This window comes from Cryptomeria japonica, chromosome 5 (assembly GCF_030272615.1).
Source record: "Cryptomeria japonica chromosome 5, Sugi_1.0, whole genome shotgun sequence".
Taxonomy (NCBI): domain Eukaryota; kingdom Viridiplantae; phylum Streptophyta; class Pinopsida; order Cupressales; family Cupressaceae; genus Cryptomeria; species Cryptomeria japonica.
The window spans coordinates 736,312,355-736,329,540 of record NC_081409.1 but is presented as its reverse complement, the minus strand read 5'-3'; the positions used below and the strand labels follow the sequence as shown (position 1 = coordinate 736,329,540).

Below are 17,186 nucleotides of genomic sequence, written 5' to 3'. Positions count from 1 at the left end.
TCTGGCCATAGTAAAAATACCTAACTCATATATATAGAAGAATACATGTCTTGTATGGATAGATGGTTAAATATCTTATATGAATAGAAGAATTAGTTGAGTATCATTCTTAATTATATAGATGAAAGACCATGTAAAAAGTTGGCAATAAAATGATTACAATCTATTGGGTTGTTACATATTTTTTATTAATTATTTGATCAACATGGATATTGCAATAAGAGGTGAAACTTTTAGCCAATGTGAGTACCAATAATTGGTCCTTTTTGGCTATTTTTGTTTTAAAAGTTTGCATGTTTACTTTACTAAAAATATATTGAATTTGAGTAGAAAAAGTATATCATATAACTGGTTAATAAGTATAAATAACAATAATTGGTTAAGTATTTTTGATTACAATAGTATTTCTAAACACAAATACTGATATCCTTCATCATCTAACGAGAAGGCACCAAGGAGTGAACTAAACATGAGAGCCTTTTATCACAAATCATAATAGTAAAGACCTTCACAAATATTGATGTTAGAATTGACTAATGTTAAGAAAGGATTAATATATGATTAAGACATATAATAGGTTTTCCACCTTCTTTTTGTTCATGATAGCAACAAAAAATAAAAGAATAATCAAACTAATGACACATGTCAATTACCTCTCACAACAAACGTTTGAGTTTCTAGTTTAGAGTATGTAATCTTTTACTAATAGACATTAAATCACCTTCTACCATTTATTTCTTGCACACCTCCAAACCAGTCAAAGAGATGCTACCAATAACAAAATCTCATTTAGTCTTAGTGTTGATTCCATGACCGAACAAAAAGGAACCACTTTTGTAAAAATTACCTAACAAATTACAAAGAACAAATCCAACCCCAACAAAACTTGAATTTTTACAAACCACTCCATGAAAATTCAATTTCCATTAACCAATCAAAAATGATTTCCATTTAAAAAAATAGTGATATAACCCATTGATGAAACCATATTATAGAATGCTTAAAAAATAGATTTTTTTTATGGAGGACTTTTCATCCACAAAGTCATTTTGGCTACCCTATATGGGAGCATGAGCTTTAGGTCGAACCTCTTTGACTAAGAGCCATGGACTGGGGGGTATCCATTCCGCCAAGTTTGCTTAGGGCATGATCCCAACCTCATCCCTTTTTGATGTTAGAGCCTTGCACTCAACAAGACTTGATCCCTGATAGGCTCATTAAGAACCTTTCATCTTCACCAACAAACCAAAGACAATAATCATTGACCCTTAAAAAAACTAAGCTCGTCAAGTGATACCACCTTATAACATTTTTTCAAAAGAACAAATCTCAAAAGGTAGAATGGGTTGGAAAGTTCCAAAGGCATAGTGTAATGAATTTAATTTAAAACAACAATATCCTAGATTTTCTCTCCATGTTTAAGTATCTTCCCATTAATTGCAAACATTACGTGTATGATTACATATATCTCTATAAATTAATTGTTTATTGACTTAAATTATTTACAAATATTTAATTGTTTTGTTAGAATGGGTTGGAAAGTTCAAAGGCATAGTGTAATGAATTTAATTTAAAACAATAATATCCAAGATTTTCTCTCCCATGTTCAAGTATCTTCCCATTAATTGCAAACATTACGTGTATGATTACATATATCTCTATAAATTAATTGTTTATTGACTTAAATTATTTACAGATATTCAATTGTTTTGTTAAACCTAAAATATTCTTATATTAACAATTTTCAACACCTTTTATAAAAGGATAAATAAAACAAATGATTTATTTAAAAAGCTCCTCGTGACTGTGCTCTGTGAACAAAACTACGTCAAATCACGCAGATTTTACTAGTACCTCGACGGCAAGTTCGAGGAAATTCCCAGCTCGTCGACACGAGAGCGACAGAATCAGTCTGCAACTAAGAAATTTCAAATCACCGACTTCTTTCCTACAAAATTCTTTAAAAAATTCGAACTTATCTCCAGCTGGTCTTCAACGGCTGGACGGCGACGGTCACCGCAGCTTCCTATCCATTTCTGATTCTTAATTTACGCTTCCCGATTTCGCAAGGCGTCGGTGATGAAATCTATAACACCTCCTCTCCATTTCTCTTCGATCCATGCTCTACTCGCTCATAACTCGGGAAATTTATACCAGAAGTAAAATGGAGGAATTTCAGGATTTTCTTCCAGTTATGGCGGAGAAATTGGGGGCACCCGATTTTATGGAGGAACTGTGTAAAGGGTTTCGTCTACTGGCGGATCCACAACGGGGTTTGATCACCGTCGAAAGTCTGAGGAAAAATTCAGCTATTTTAGGGGTTGAATCTTTGACAGATTCAGAAATAGAAGCGATGGTGCAGGAGGGAGATTTAGACGGCGACGGAGCTCTGAATGAGCACGAATTTTGTGTTCTGATGATTCGACTCAGCCCTTCTTTCATGGCGGAGGCTGAAAATTGGCTCCAGGAAGCCCTGATCAATGAATTGGAAGAAACGTTGAAAGATTGTAAATCTTAAAATTTAGAGAAATTTTATTTGCATTTATTTTGTTACAGATTGTATCTAGCCGGCAACTTCTGTAAGGAAATTCTTGTTCCAATGTAAGCAAATCAAATAGATAATCGGAATTACTTAATTGAGAAAGATGGTGATTTTTAATTAATCTCTATGAATGGTAACACAAAATAACAGTGAGCAAAATGTGCTTTTATGCACTGTCTTGTATAATGATAATGAAGCAACGATCTGTTTATAGGTGTTCATCGAAATGGAAGTTGCAAAGGATTTCACTGTGCCACATTGGTCATTGCAGGTTCCTTAGTTTATGTTTATCCAGGGGACTAGATTTTAACTTCAGGTACAAATCAAATGTTATTGTCCATTGAAATTGGGTGCATATATGTTTTGATATACATGAAGTTTGAAAAGGAAAAATAGTTTTTCCTCAATGGTTAATTTGTGTAAAAAATCATTAATTTTGCCGAGAGGCAATTTACAATGGGATTCAAGTTGTCCGTAAACAAAAATGCTTTTTAAAAAAAAATTGACATGCTGACTTGGCAGTATAGTGACACTGGCGGAAGAATGGGTAGAAACGTTACACATAAGATATCAGAACAACCGCAACCACATGGTAGTGGAAGAATTCCATTTACCATCTTGAAGCTAAATATAACCAATGCAGAAGGAAAAATAAATCGACTGTCTACCAAAAATAAATCGATTATGCCTGTCTACCAATAAAGTAGAGGTGATAGTAGTATAGAAACAATAAATGAAAAACGCAAGGTGAGTAATGCATGCGGTGAGTAAGGCATAAGGTGAGTTGGCAGAGTACAATGGCACCGGTGAAAGAGGGAACTAAAAACTGTCAGAACCGTTATAGAAGAGTGCACATTAATATGCCAGAAGAGCGGACGCCAAGGAAAGAGTCGTGGTATTGCATCTTTAAAAGCTTACAACATTTCTGTAAAAAAATTATGTTCGGCATCCTTGAGAGCAAGGCACCACTGTGCAAAATCTTCAGGTATGTAAACTGATTTTCTCAGTCTTTTCTTTTACAGTAGATTTTGAAGTTTCCATAGCAATTTCAACATATCTGTTTTATGTATATCCCTGCGACCATAATATTTTGTGAGAGAGATTTTCTTTGAGGCACTTGATCGAATACTGTATGCGCACTGTCTATCCTTCTGCAGGCTTTCCTTCAGCTTCTCTGCACTCTCCACTTAAGTCTTCTACATTTTCATTGCATGCATTAATCCGTCTACAATAACGGATTCTATCTTTCCCTCCTCTCTGAAAGAATGCATTGCATGCAGTCTGTTTTGAACCTGAAAAAGAGATTCTTTGGACACTATCCAGAACCTGAGCAGATATTACAGAATGCTCTGATGAGTTTAAGAGTACTCTCTCCTTCAATGGGTCCATATTAACTCTAATAGCCATCATTGCTAAAGTTATCATCAAGTTTTCAACTTTGTGCATGGCATAATCAAAATATTTTCACAATTAAAAAACCAAATCATAAAATAAGCTTATAAAAACTCTTACCAGATTTCGTTGTATTTAGGCTTTTCAAAATTAAATGTTTTAGGATAAGAGTATTTGTTCCAAGCTAAGCACCATTCAAAAAAAGTAAGTTGACAGTCAAATTATAGTGTTTGTTCCAAGCACAGGGAAAATTAATTTCTTGTGTTGCGTGGAAAGGGATTTGGAGGGTAAATGTTTATCTTTTGAAGTGAAAATGAAAGGGAGCTAAATGCTTTTCCACACCACACCACATGCACTCGATATTTTAATCTTTCCTGGAAAATAAGTCTTAATATTTATTCATTAAAATGGATTCAATTTTGATGTGGATGGTATCTAGACATTATATCCAGGGCCCAAGTCTGTTCCAAACATCTGGGAATAAATGTGGTACCGTTCATTTGGATTATCAATTTAATCGATGCTCTTTGGATTTTTATTATTATTTTAATTTATAACATGAAAGTAACACAAGTAGTTGAAAATATAGACAGACAATTTATTGGATTTAGTTGGAGTTGGCCATTAAGATTATTACTACCATCTTTTAAAGCTTACATTTTCTTTGTTGGTGGTGTTAATAACTCATTAAAGTTGTACATATTGTTTTTTTATCTTTTGTGTAATATTGATTATACATATATGATATATTTAAAACTACTATACCTATATTTTAAAAAATCTATGTAAAATTAGCCAAGAGATCAAATTTTAAAATATTTAACATTCATAAAAATGAATAAATCATTTTACCTTCTATGTGACAAACGAGAGCTATTCAAGAAAATACTTGCATCAATCAAAAGATTCACTATAAATATGTTATTAGAGGCATTATGCAAGAAGATCAATTGCAACAATTAATAGAATCACTATAAATATATTATTATAGTTATGTTGCAAGAAGATAAGAACAATTCAACACATGCATTATAAATCATCAAATTGATAGAAGAAAACGTATTTACATATAACAATTTTGGTGGAAACCTCGCATAATATCTCACACTAATCCTACCAAAAAAGTATTAATCAATTCAAAAGTAAAAATAAGATAGATTATTGTTATAAATTAGAATTTACAATATATTTTAAAAATTATTCGACAAAATAAAATAAAATAGATTATTGTAAAAAATGGCATATTGACCTAGAAGACAAATTCTCCTCCAAATGTGAAAGTGTTTGATTGGTGAACAAAATTTTTAATGCCTACACAACATTAAATTAACAAATCTCTATCAATATACAAATAATTATTTTGAATTTTAAATTATTATGTAAATGTGGAAATGAATGCTAATTATAATTTAAATTGTTTCCCAATTCAAATCAACACGTAACATTTAGTAAGGAGGGGCTAACATAAACTCTAATATAAAATTTAAATTTAAAACACATAATTTCATTGTACATATTAAAAGCATCTAATTTTATGCAATAAAATAAATAAATAAAATAATTTAAAAATTGATAAGTATTTTTTACATGTCAATTATGATATTTATATTAATATAAATATTTTTTTAAATATACAGTATTTTATTTTGTTGAATAATTTTTCAAATATATTGCAAATTCTAATTTATAACAATAATCTATCTTATTTTTACTTTTGAGTTGATTAATACATTTTTGGTAGGATTAGTGTGAGATATTATGCGAGGTTTCCATCAAAATTGTTATATGTAAATATGTTTTCTTCTATCAATTTGATGATTTATAATGCATGTGTTGAATTGTTCTTATCTTCTTGCAACATACCTATAATAATATAGTTATAGTGATTCTATTAATTGTTGCAATTAATCTTCTTGCATAACGCCTCTAATAACATATTTATAGTGAATCTTTGGATTGATGCAAGTATTTTCTTGAATAGCTATCATTTGTCACATAGAAGATAAAATAATTTATTCATTTTTATGAATGTTAAATATTTTAAAATTTGATATCTCTCGGCGAATTTTACATAGATTTTTTAAAATATAGGTATACTAGTTTGTATTTAGTTGGATTGTTAAAGTGGATGGAATGGATCAGATCAAATAAGTAGCATATGATAGTAAAAAAACATAAATAATAATTATTGAAGAGAGATTGTTTAGCTTTGTAATAAAAAATCTATCAATTGATGAAGATACTAAGATTTGTGTGCCTTAAAACTTAGAGATGTCTAGGTAGTTGTGTACATGGATTAGAATTATAATATTTTTTCTTTGTTCTAAACTAGATCAAATTTTTTATTCTAGATGTAGTTTGTGTCTATGAACTTGATCTATAATTGTGAACTATCTGAAGGATCTCTAAATTCCCCCCATAAATTCTTGAAGAAAAGTAGGTTGTTAAACAATAATATTCTTTGCCACACTCTTTGTATTTTTTTTATCAAGATGGTCGTATTTAAAAATATTTTAATAGACATTAAGCTTCAAACATGCATATTAATGCAAATGTGCTAGGATGAGTGTGATCAAACACAATAGATGCAAATGTTCTCTTGAATTAGGGTGGGTGCAAGAAGTTGAGTCCCCATTAAGGGGAAAATTCAGCCTTAAAAACGGATAGAAACGATACCCTTTTTGTAAATAATTGGTACATGTTATGCTTTAGGATCCTATGGCTAAAATTAAAATGGGTATCCGTTTTCCTTTAGTTTTTAAAGGAAATAGGTACCCTTTATTTACAAAATGGGTATGTGGGTACACATTATTTACATAATGGGTATCTGTTACCAAAAAACACATACAGGTTATTAAAGAAAGGGTACCCATTACTTAGAAGTATTTATTTAGAAAAAAAAAGCTGCAAGCTCATTTCCTATATGCAATAATAGGAGAGTAAAGGAGTAAGAAGTACTTGATGTTGTGCAATTGCCACATCTTGCCACCTCCTCTTGCCAACATTATCAACGAACTACTCATCTAGGTACGCTTCTTTGTCATTTTTCTATTTTTTTTTTTCTTCAAATGAATTTAGGTTTAGGCTTTTTTTTTTTTATAATTTTTTAATTTAGGGTTGTATTTTTTTTTACATTGTGAATTTAGGATTTATAATAGTATTTTTTAATGAATTTAGAGTTTATATTCAATATTTTTTAATGAATTTAGGGTAAATATACTCTTCATTAGATTTTAAATGGTAAAACTCCTTAAAATGATATTCTTCATATGAAATATGAATTGGAACTTCTGAGAAAACCTTAATACCCATTAGTATTTCTTTATATTGTTAAAAATGATGCTACTTAATACCCATTAGTATTCATGTAAAACATGAACTAAAACTCCTAACAAAACCTTACTTGCAATACTTTAAACACGTGAGAATCACCCACCATAATTCTAAATAGAGCTCAAGTAAAATAGTTGAATCGTACTTTTCCATGGTAAATCTCCACAATAGCCAAAGGTGTGTGAATCAATTCAATGAAATAATTAATTTTGATAATCTATAACCAACCATAAATGAAGATGACTATTAAATACTCCATTTTTAATTATAGGATGGGAACCTTAAAATAAATCATGATAGATGGGTGAATGATGTTTGGTGAGTAGCTAAATAATTTGAATTTGCATCATTCACATTGAAGAATCCTTTAGTAGATGACATTTCAAAACAAGCCACTGAAGGAAGAGTTTCACATATGGGGTCCAAAGGATACTAGCATGAGTTGTGGCATTAGTAGACAAAAGAACAAACATATGTCCTTCTAGTGCAACAATTATGGGTTATAAATGGTTGATTGAGCATCATATCACAAAGTCTAGGGGAAAACGGTAGAAATGCATAAAAAAATTAGTGTGTAAGAATATCAATTGGATGAAGTAAGATCCAAGGGGAAGATAAAAATAAGGAACCATAAAATCCACCACAAGCACATCGTGGGTAAGAAAACATTGCTATACATATGAATATAACCATTGTATTCAAAAGAAAACCTCTCTAATATAGAGGATGAATGCACACGTGAGCTTTCATAGGATGAAAACTAAGAAAAAAATGTTTCAAATATAGAGGATGAAAACATCTCTAATATAGAGGATGAATGTGAAAAGATGTAAGAGGAATTTAAAGCCTCTATAAAAATAGACACGTCTACAATAACAATCAATAAGAAAAATATACCTATATTATTTTGACTTAATAAATAATAGACACATCTAAACTTTCACCCAAATAAGGAGAAATAATCCATAATAACTTTAATTAACATGTGAATCACTATAAAATGAAGAATGCAATGATGAAAAATCCAATGTGAAAGGTGAACCTCAAATCATTTAGATAGAAATACATTGAGAGAGGTATAGAGAGAGGGGGGAAGAGGGTGAGAGAGAGTGAGAGTAGATAGATGCATATAGGGGAAGATATATCAAAATATAGATCTATAAAGAAGGAGAGATTGAGAGATATAAAGAGTGGGTACATTGAGAAATATAGATAGCAAGGAGGAGATATAGGGTAATATAGATAGGGGAGAGAAAGGTGGGGGGATAGAGAGGGAGAGAGGATACAAATAAAGAGATAGAGAGAGAGAGGATACAAATAAAGAGATAGAGGGAGAGTATCTTATAACTTACTTTTCCCTTCTAAAATTGGTTAGTAGGCCCTCTTAAGTTAACCACAAAACTACAATAAGAAAAAAGAGTGGAATTAATATTAAATTACTTATTAGTGTATAATCAAACATAAAAATAATAATTTGCAATGTAACTTATATAACAATACATATTGCCCTAGACATGATCCTCAATGGAAAAAGTGCCTCACCATGTCGAGGTGTTCACTTATGAAGGTGGAATATGTTTAATACATTACATAAATAAAATAAACTTGACTTGAATATATTAAAAATTGCAAGTAGAAAATACCTTAGAAATTAAATTATAACTTGTGTAAAATATGTAGTACATGTACACCTGAAAAGTGGTAAATTTGGGTACATTGAATGATCAACTACATCTTGTGATATGGCTACCAAAGAAATATCATATGTGTGCATTTTTAAAGTTCATTGAGCTATAAAACTAGTATACCTATATTTTAAAAAATCTATGTAAAATTCGCCGAGAGATATCAAATTTTAAAATATTTAACATTCATAAAAATGAATAAATTATTTTATCTTCTATGTGACAAACAATAGCTATTCAAGAAAATACTTGCATCAATCCAAAGATTCACTATAAATATGTTATTAGAGGCGTTATGCAAGAAGATTAATTGCAACAATTAATAGAATCACTATAAATATATTATTATAGGTATGTTGCAAGAAGATAAGAACAATTCAACACATGCATTATAAATCATCAAATTGATAGAAGAAAACATATTTACATATAACAATTTTGATGGAAACCTCACATAATATCTCACACTAATCCTACCAAAAATGTATTAATCAACTCAAAAGTAAAAATAAGATAGATTATTGTTATAAATTAGAATTTGCAATATATTTGAAAAATTATTCAACAAAATAAAATACTGTATATTTAAAAAAAAATTTATATTAATATAAATATCATAATTGACATGTAAAAAATACTTATCAATTTTTAAATTATTTTATTTATTTATTTTATTGCATAAAATTAGATGCTTTTAATATGTACAATGAAATTATGTGTTTTAAATTTAAATTTTATATTAGAGTTTATGTTAGCCCCTCCTTACTAAATGTTACGTGTTGATTTGAATTGGGAAACAATTTAAATTATAATTAGCATTCATTTCCACATTTACATAATAATTTAAAATTCAAAATAATTATTTGTATATTGATAGAGATTTGTTAATTTAATGTTGTGTAGGCATTAAAACTTTTGTTCACCAATCAAACACTTTCACATTTGGAGGAGAATTTGTCTTCTAGGTCAATATGCCATTTTTTACAATAATCTATTTTATTTTATTTTGTCGAATAATTTTTAAAATATATTGTAAATTCTAATTTATAACAATAATCTATCTTATTTTTACTTTTGAATTGATTAATACTTTTTTGGTAGGATTAGTGTGAGATATTATGCGAGGTTTCCACCAAAATTGTTATATGTAAATACGTTTTCTTCTATCAATTTGATGATTTATAATGCATGTGTTGAATTGTTCTTGTCTTCTTGCAACATAACTATAATAATATATTTATAGTGATTCTATTAATTGTTGCAATTGATCTTCTTGCATAATGCCTCTAATAACATATTTATAGTGAATCTTTTGATTGATGCAAGTATTTTCTTGAATAGCTCTCGTTTGTCACATAGAAGGTAAAATGATTTATTCATTTTTATGAATGTTAAATATTTTAAAATTTGATCTCTTGGCTAATTTTACATAGATTTTTTAAAATATAGGTATAGTAGTTTTAAATATATCATATATGTATAATCAATATTACACAAAAGATAAAAAAACAATATGTACAACTTTAATGAGTTATTAACACCACCAACAAAGAAAATGTAAGCTTTAAAAGATGGTAGTAATAATCTTAATGGCCAACTCCAACTAAATCCAATAAATTGTCTGTCTATATTTTCAACTACTTGTGTTACTTTCATGTTATAAATTAAAATAATAATAAAAATCCAAAGAGCATCGATTAAATTGATAATCCAAATGAACGGTACCACATTTATTCCCAGATGTTTGGAACAGACTTGGGCCCTGGATATAATGTCTAGATACCATCCATATCAAAATTGAATCCATTTTAATGAATAAATATTAAGACTTATTTTCCAGGAAAGATTAAAATATCGAGTGCATGTGGTGTGGTGTGGAAAAGTATTTAGCTCCCTTTCATTTTCACTTCAAAAGATAAACATTTACCCTCCAAATCCCTTTCCACGCAACACAAGAAATTAATTTTCCCTGCGCTTGGAACAAACACTATAATTTGACTGTCAACTTACTTTTTTTGAATGGTGCTTAGCTTGGAACAAATACTCTTATCCTAAAACATTTAATTTTGAAAAGCCTAAATACAACGAAATCTGGTAAGAGTTTTTATAAGCTTATTTTATGATTTGGTTTTTTAATTGTGAAAATATTTTGATTATGCCATGCACAAAGTTGAAAACTTGATGATAACTTTAGCAATGATGGCTATTAGAGTTAATATGGACCCATTGAAGGAGAGAGTACTCTTAAACTCATCAGAGCATTCTGTAATATCTGCTTAGGTTCTGGATAGTGTCCAAAGAATCTCTTTTTCAGGTTCAAAACAGACTGCATGCAATGCATTCTTTCAGAGAGGAGGGAAAGATAGAATCCGTTATTGTAGACGGATTAATGCATGCAATGAAAATGTAGAAGACTTAAGTGGAGAGTGCAGAGAAGCTGAAGGAAAGCCTGCATAAGGATAGACAGTGCGCATACAGTATTCGATCAAGTGCCTCAAAGAAAATCTCTCTCACAAAATATTATGGTCGCAGGGATATACATAAAACAGATATGTTGAAATTGCTATGGAAACTTCAAAATCTACTGTAAAAGAAAAGACTGAGAAAATCAGTTTACATACCTGAAGATTTTGCACAGTGGTGCCTTGCTCTCAAGGATGCCGAACATAATTTTTTTACAGAAATGTTGTAAGCTTTTAAAGATGCAATACCACGACTCTTTCCTTGGCGTCCGCTCTTCTGGCATATTAATGTGCACTCTTCTATAACGGTTCTGACAGTTTTTAGTTCCCTCTTTCACCGGTGCCATTGTACTCTGCCAACTCACCTTATGCCTTACTCACCGCATGCATTACTCACCTTGCGTTTTTCATTTATTGTTTCTATACTACTATCACCTCTACTTTATTGGTAGACAGGCATAATCGATTTATTTTTGGTAGACAGTCGATTTATTTTTCCTTCTGCATTGGTTATATTTAGCTTCAAGATGGTAAATGGAATTCTTCCACTACCATGTGGTTGCAGTTGTTCTGATATCTTATGTGTAACGTTTCTACCCATTCTTCCGCCAGCGTCACTATACTGCCAAGTCAGCATGTCAATTTTTTTTTAAAAAGCATTTTTGTTTACGGACAACTTGAATCCCATTGTAAATTGCCTCTCGGCAAAATTATACAAACTTTTAATTAACATATAGAACTTCTATAAACTTTAATGCATAATCCATAGTGTTGAACAATAGCTTTTCAAATTACAAATCATTTTGTAGGACTATTCTCTATTTTTTATATTTGTGAGTCATCTTCAACCATTTCTCACAATACATCTACATCAACTTTCCAATTAAACATGTCATTTTTTTTTTGATCGGTAAGAGGCCGAAGCCAAAATTTTATTAATCATTATTAAGTTTTACATCACTCCACTTGTGCAGGCACCGATAGGAAAGAGTGGAGGCGAGAAAACCTCTGGCCTTGCCCGGGACCGTAGTCCAGATAATCTCTACATCTATTTACAAATAAGCATAGATTCTGAATAATACAATAGCACCTCGGGCTAGGGTGAGTAAGTGGGAAGATATTTTCTTTCCCTTACAAGCCCATATTACAATTTTTCAATTATCACAGTTCTCCTTGAGCTTTGTCTTTGAGTTTGAGCATTGATTGCATATAGTCATCTTTCATCCTGTTATTTGTTTAAAGATGACCCTACGCCTCCTGCATGGTTAGTATTCAAATTACTTGCCTAGATTGTTAGTAACATTTAGTATTCTATTTCAGATAAAATTTTATCTTCCATGCTAGGATACTTCCTCAGCCAAATATCCTATTGGACCTGTCATCCCAGAACTTAAACAGAGAAATGTAAACAAAACATTATAAGCAGCGTGATTTGACATCCTTCTATGCTGTTTCTAAATTCTTAACCTCATTTTTCTAAAATTATTAAGTAGTTGATATGACATATTCATAAGCAAAGTTTGTTGATAATGTCCATTTTTTTTGAAAAATTATCATCCAGAGTTATGAATCACCTATTTACCACCTCTTGCTTATGTACTTGGATGCTATCCTTGATAATGGATGATATCCAAGACATAATAACAAGAGGGGGTAAATGGGATTCTGTCATTCCTGAGTCCAGCATACACGCTCATCCATTTAGATTATACTCAGAGAGGGTAATAGGGGTAGATGAGTTTCATGGCACAATTTAACCTACATTCTTACCCAGAATATTTTGCATGCCTGCCACATATAACCCGTAGTCTGTGGAGTGTCAGATAGCCTTTCATTTATAGAAAGCTCAGCAACAAGTATCAAATGAGTATATGCACTTAAGCATTACAACTGATTTTCTTAGTTCAAATAGGCCAACACATGCAGAAATTGAGGGCCTTTATTTCCTTAACATATCCTGCCCTGATTAAGTATCCACCAATGTGAATATATACCTTTATATGAGTAAATCCCGTTGCTTATAATCATATATGTGAGTATATATTCATATTAATGAATATCAAAATAGAGTACGAATATATTGGCCAATTTTCCACATCTATGGACCTATATGAACAGAAACAATCAATAGTAACTGAAAATGACAATTTCAGGCTAATCTTATGATGTTTATCTAAGTGAGCCATAAAATTAACAGTTAATGCATGCTATTTTAATATCATTTAAACTGACTATGTTTATCTTTAAGATTTGGCGAGATTATTATCTCCTCCGAAGTCTGTGTTTGATCAAAAGTTAACATTGTTAGTTTATGCCAAATATATGGTGACAAGGAAGGGGCAAAATTATCACATTATCTGAACAGGAGATGAAGCCTCCTTATTCCGAGCTTGAAGAAGAGGTCGCAACTTCACCCTCGTCCAATTCCAAGCCTTCTTCCTTTAGGAAGTCCTCGAACCAAGTGGGCTTTGGTGGGTTTCTCACATGAAATAAATGCAACAAAAAATTAACATTCCTATTAATTGCATCACTCCTTTCCCTGGTAAAGGCCACTTCATCCATAGTGATAATGGGGTATCTAGGTACTGACCTATTGTTTCTTATGAAGACATCATAGTCTCTAGGCCTTGGAATTGTCCATTCATTGTCAATGTTAACAAGAACCCTCTCCAAATTGCCTAAGATTGAGGCAATGAAGACCTCCTTGCAGAGAGCGCCTGTGTCATCTCTTTTCTTGGTGGAGGTCATCGTAATAGCCAAGAACATGGCCGCCACATCAGAGTTGGCCGTGGTTCGGTCAGTATTGTGAGATAGTCCGGGTCAAGGATAGTTTCTACAACATCTATAACTAAGGTATGAGGAAAGCGGATGATGCATTTAAGGTGATCCCTAGTAATAGCACCATCAAAGGCCATCTGCCTCTTTGAACTACTCAGTTTGATCGGGGTGTCCATCTCTGGTTCTACTTCAGTCCAAGAGGTATTGATATCACAGAGCTATACCAATCTAGCTTGGTTAGAAAGCTTCTGAATTTTAACATGAAGGCTTGGTTTAATAGCCGTGTAGGGTAATTATGTTAATGACTGATCTTTCACATCCTTTCTTAATTCATGCGTACCATACATCCACCTCGGGCATTTCAAATTGGCTTAATATAAATGCCAAATCTTCAAATGATGATCCCCTTGTGGGAATATCATTTTGAGTTGCCAGACTTAATTTTGGTGAATGATCTTTCAGGTTGCTGATTCAGACAGCCAGCTAATGCCCTTCTCATCGGGACACTAACCTACCATAATGGCCTAGATCTCTTTGAGATTAGATTTATAATGATGATCAGGCGCTTTTAATTAAGAGTTTGATTTTTTATAGTTGTATATATTTAGCTATGAGTGTCCCCATCCTAAGAGCTAATGATTAACATATTCTTCGAAAGGTGAAATGAAGTAGAGTATATATAAATGATGACTTATATAAGTATTTATATATGATTATATATTGTATATTAATATATTTGAATATATGTGTAAAAAAATATCCAGTGAATAATTATAAATATATAAATATATTTGTGTGTTTATAAATCTAAAATGTATATTTATATGTATGAACAACTATGTATATATATTCAGTTTATTTGTGTAATTATATAAATTATAAAATAAATATATATGAATTTTTTATATAAATATTCATATATATCCAATATATAGTATTATAGATATATCTATCTGTAAATCTACATAAATCCCTATATATATATATATATATATATGTATATATGTATATATATATATGTATATATGTATATATATATGTATATATGTATATATATATGTGTATATATGTATATATATACATCTATATGTATATGTATGTATATATATAGATCTATGTGTATGTGTATGTGTATGTGTATGTGTATGTGTATGTGTGTGTATATATATATATATATATATATATGTCTGTATGTATAAATATATAATATCTCTATATATGTTGTGTATATATATATATATATAATATGGAATGTATTTATATATATATATATACATATATTTATATATATGTATATATATATATACATATGTATATATATATATATATACATATGTATATATGTATATAGACATATACATATGTATATACATATATACATATGTATATATGTATATATATATATACATATATAAACATATATATATATATATACATATATAAACATATGTATATATACATATACATATGTATATATACATATACATATGTATATATATAGGCCCAATATGGAAAGCTAATGTACTGAGAGGGGAGGGGCGAATCAGTACTTCAAAACTTTTCTTCAATAAGAACTTAAGTGTTATGCTTAAACCGAATAGTGCAGTAACATAATATAAAGCTAAAACAAATAGATAACAATCATACATGATTCACTCCATAGCACATATATTTTGGTTACACAGAAACTCTTGGTTAGAGAGAAAAATTGCGGTGGGGATGGCACCCACAACTTCACTACTGCAATAATAAAGAGTGCTCAGTTAGAGCTACATGTTTATCTATTTCTGATAGCTTACCCTGTTAAGAGTAACAAGATCTGTTAGATCTACCTTGCTAAAGGATTTTACAACACTTAATCTAAATGCTGCACCTAGTTAGAGGCTTTATAATTTATAGACTTGATTAAAGTCTTTTACCCTGTTAAAGGTTTCTCTTACAATTTCAAAATATTATGATAAAATCATTACAAATATCTGCAACTTTACATCTGGAATGTTATAGCAGATTCTATGTGCTCAGAATAAGTTACCTTGCTTATAGCATACCTCAGTAACGCATATAGTAACTTGGTAAACCCTTCTGTTTACTCTGTTCTTCGACTGTTCTCTAAAAACCTTCTCGGTGACCTTTGTGTCTCTATAACAGTCTTCTTACACTCATGCACACACCTGTTTTTAATTCTTAACTTATGCTATATAAATAGATCTCTTATGACGGTGATCCATTCATTGCTTCGATCTTACAAACATGTTTTATCGAATGAATAACCATGCAAGATATTTCATTGGTTAGATGACCTCAAAATCATACACAATCTTTAAGTGCAATTTCCAATGTGATAACGGTTAGATGTTCCTCGATCTTGTAACACGTTTTCATATGTATGTCCAGGTTCAATGAATCTGGTAACACGTTTCACTCGGTGTATATCAACTCGGCGTGTCATCTTTGCTGCTTGGTAGACATGGAATGATACTCGGTAGACAACTCGGTGTATACTATGTTTTGAGACTACTTTCTTCTGTAATCGACTGGACTGTTCATACCGACTGAATATCTCGGTAGAGATAACCGACTAGAGTATATATAATAACTTTGACATGAAACTAATGACAACTTGATAAGTAGTAACAATCTCCCCTTTTGACATTAGTTGAGATGTTTGACAAAAACTACTTTCATAGTTATAACTCAATAACCTATATACTTGCAAAATTTGACTTTACTGACAGTATATACAATAGTCAATAAAATAATATATCCAGATATACTCCCCTTATCGATATACTGTACAAAACTCTGATTTTGCATGCTTGGTGATCTGTTCTGTGTGTTGCTCTTGATCTTTATTTACTGTCCTGTTCACTGCTCTTGGATATTTTGCTTGCTCTACTCGGTATACTCCCTCCTGTATACTATACTCCTTTTGTTTGATACTATGAATACAACACTCTCCCAATACTGTATCAAATACTGTATCACTCCCCTAGC

At 30.7% G+C, this 17,186-nt stretch overlaps 1 protein-coding gene across 1 annotated transcript; it reads left to right on the top strand.

Moving 5' to 3' along the window:
• The first annotated feature begins 1,819 nt into the window (after positions 1–1,819).
• Positions 1,820–2,555, top strand: LOC131028790 (calcium-binding protein KIC-like). Its single transcript, XM_057959139.2, has one exon. It carries the CDS (start codon positions 2,120–2,122, stop codon positions 2,516–2,518), a length of 399 nt encoding a protein of 132 aa, XP_057815122.2. The 5' UTR covers positions 1,820–2,119; the 3' UTR covers positions 2,519–2,555.
• The last annotated feature ends 14,631 nt before the right edge of the window (positions 2,556–17,186 follow it).

Bases quoted from the DNA above. Each gene is read 5' to 3' on its own strand.
- LOC131028790 (XM_057959139.2), top strand. From the start codon at position 2,120: ATGCTCTACTCGCTCATAACTCGGGAAATTTATACCAGAAGTAAAATG.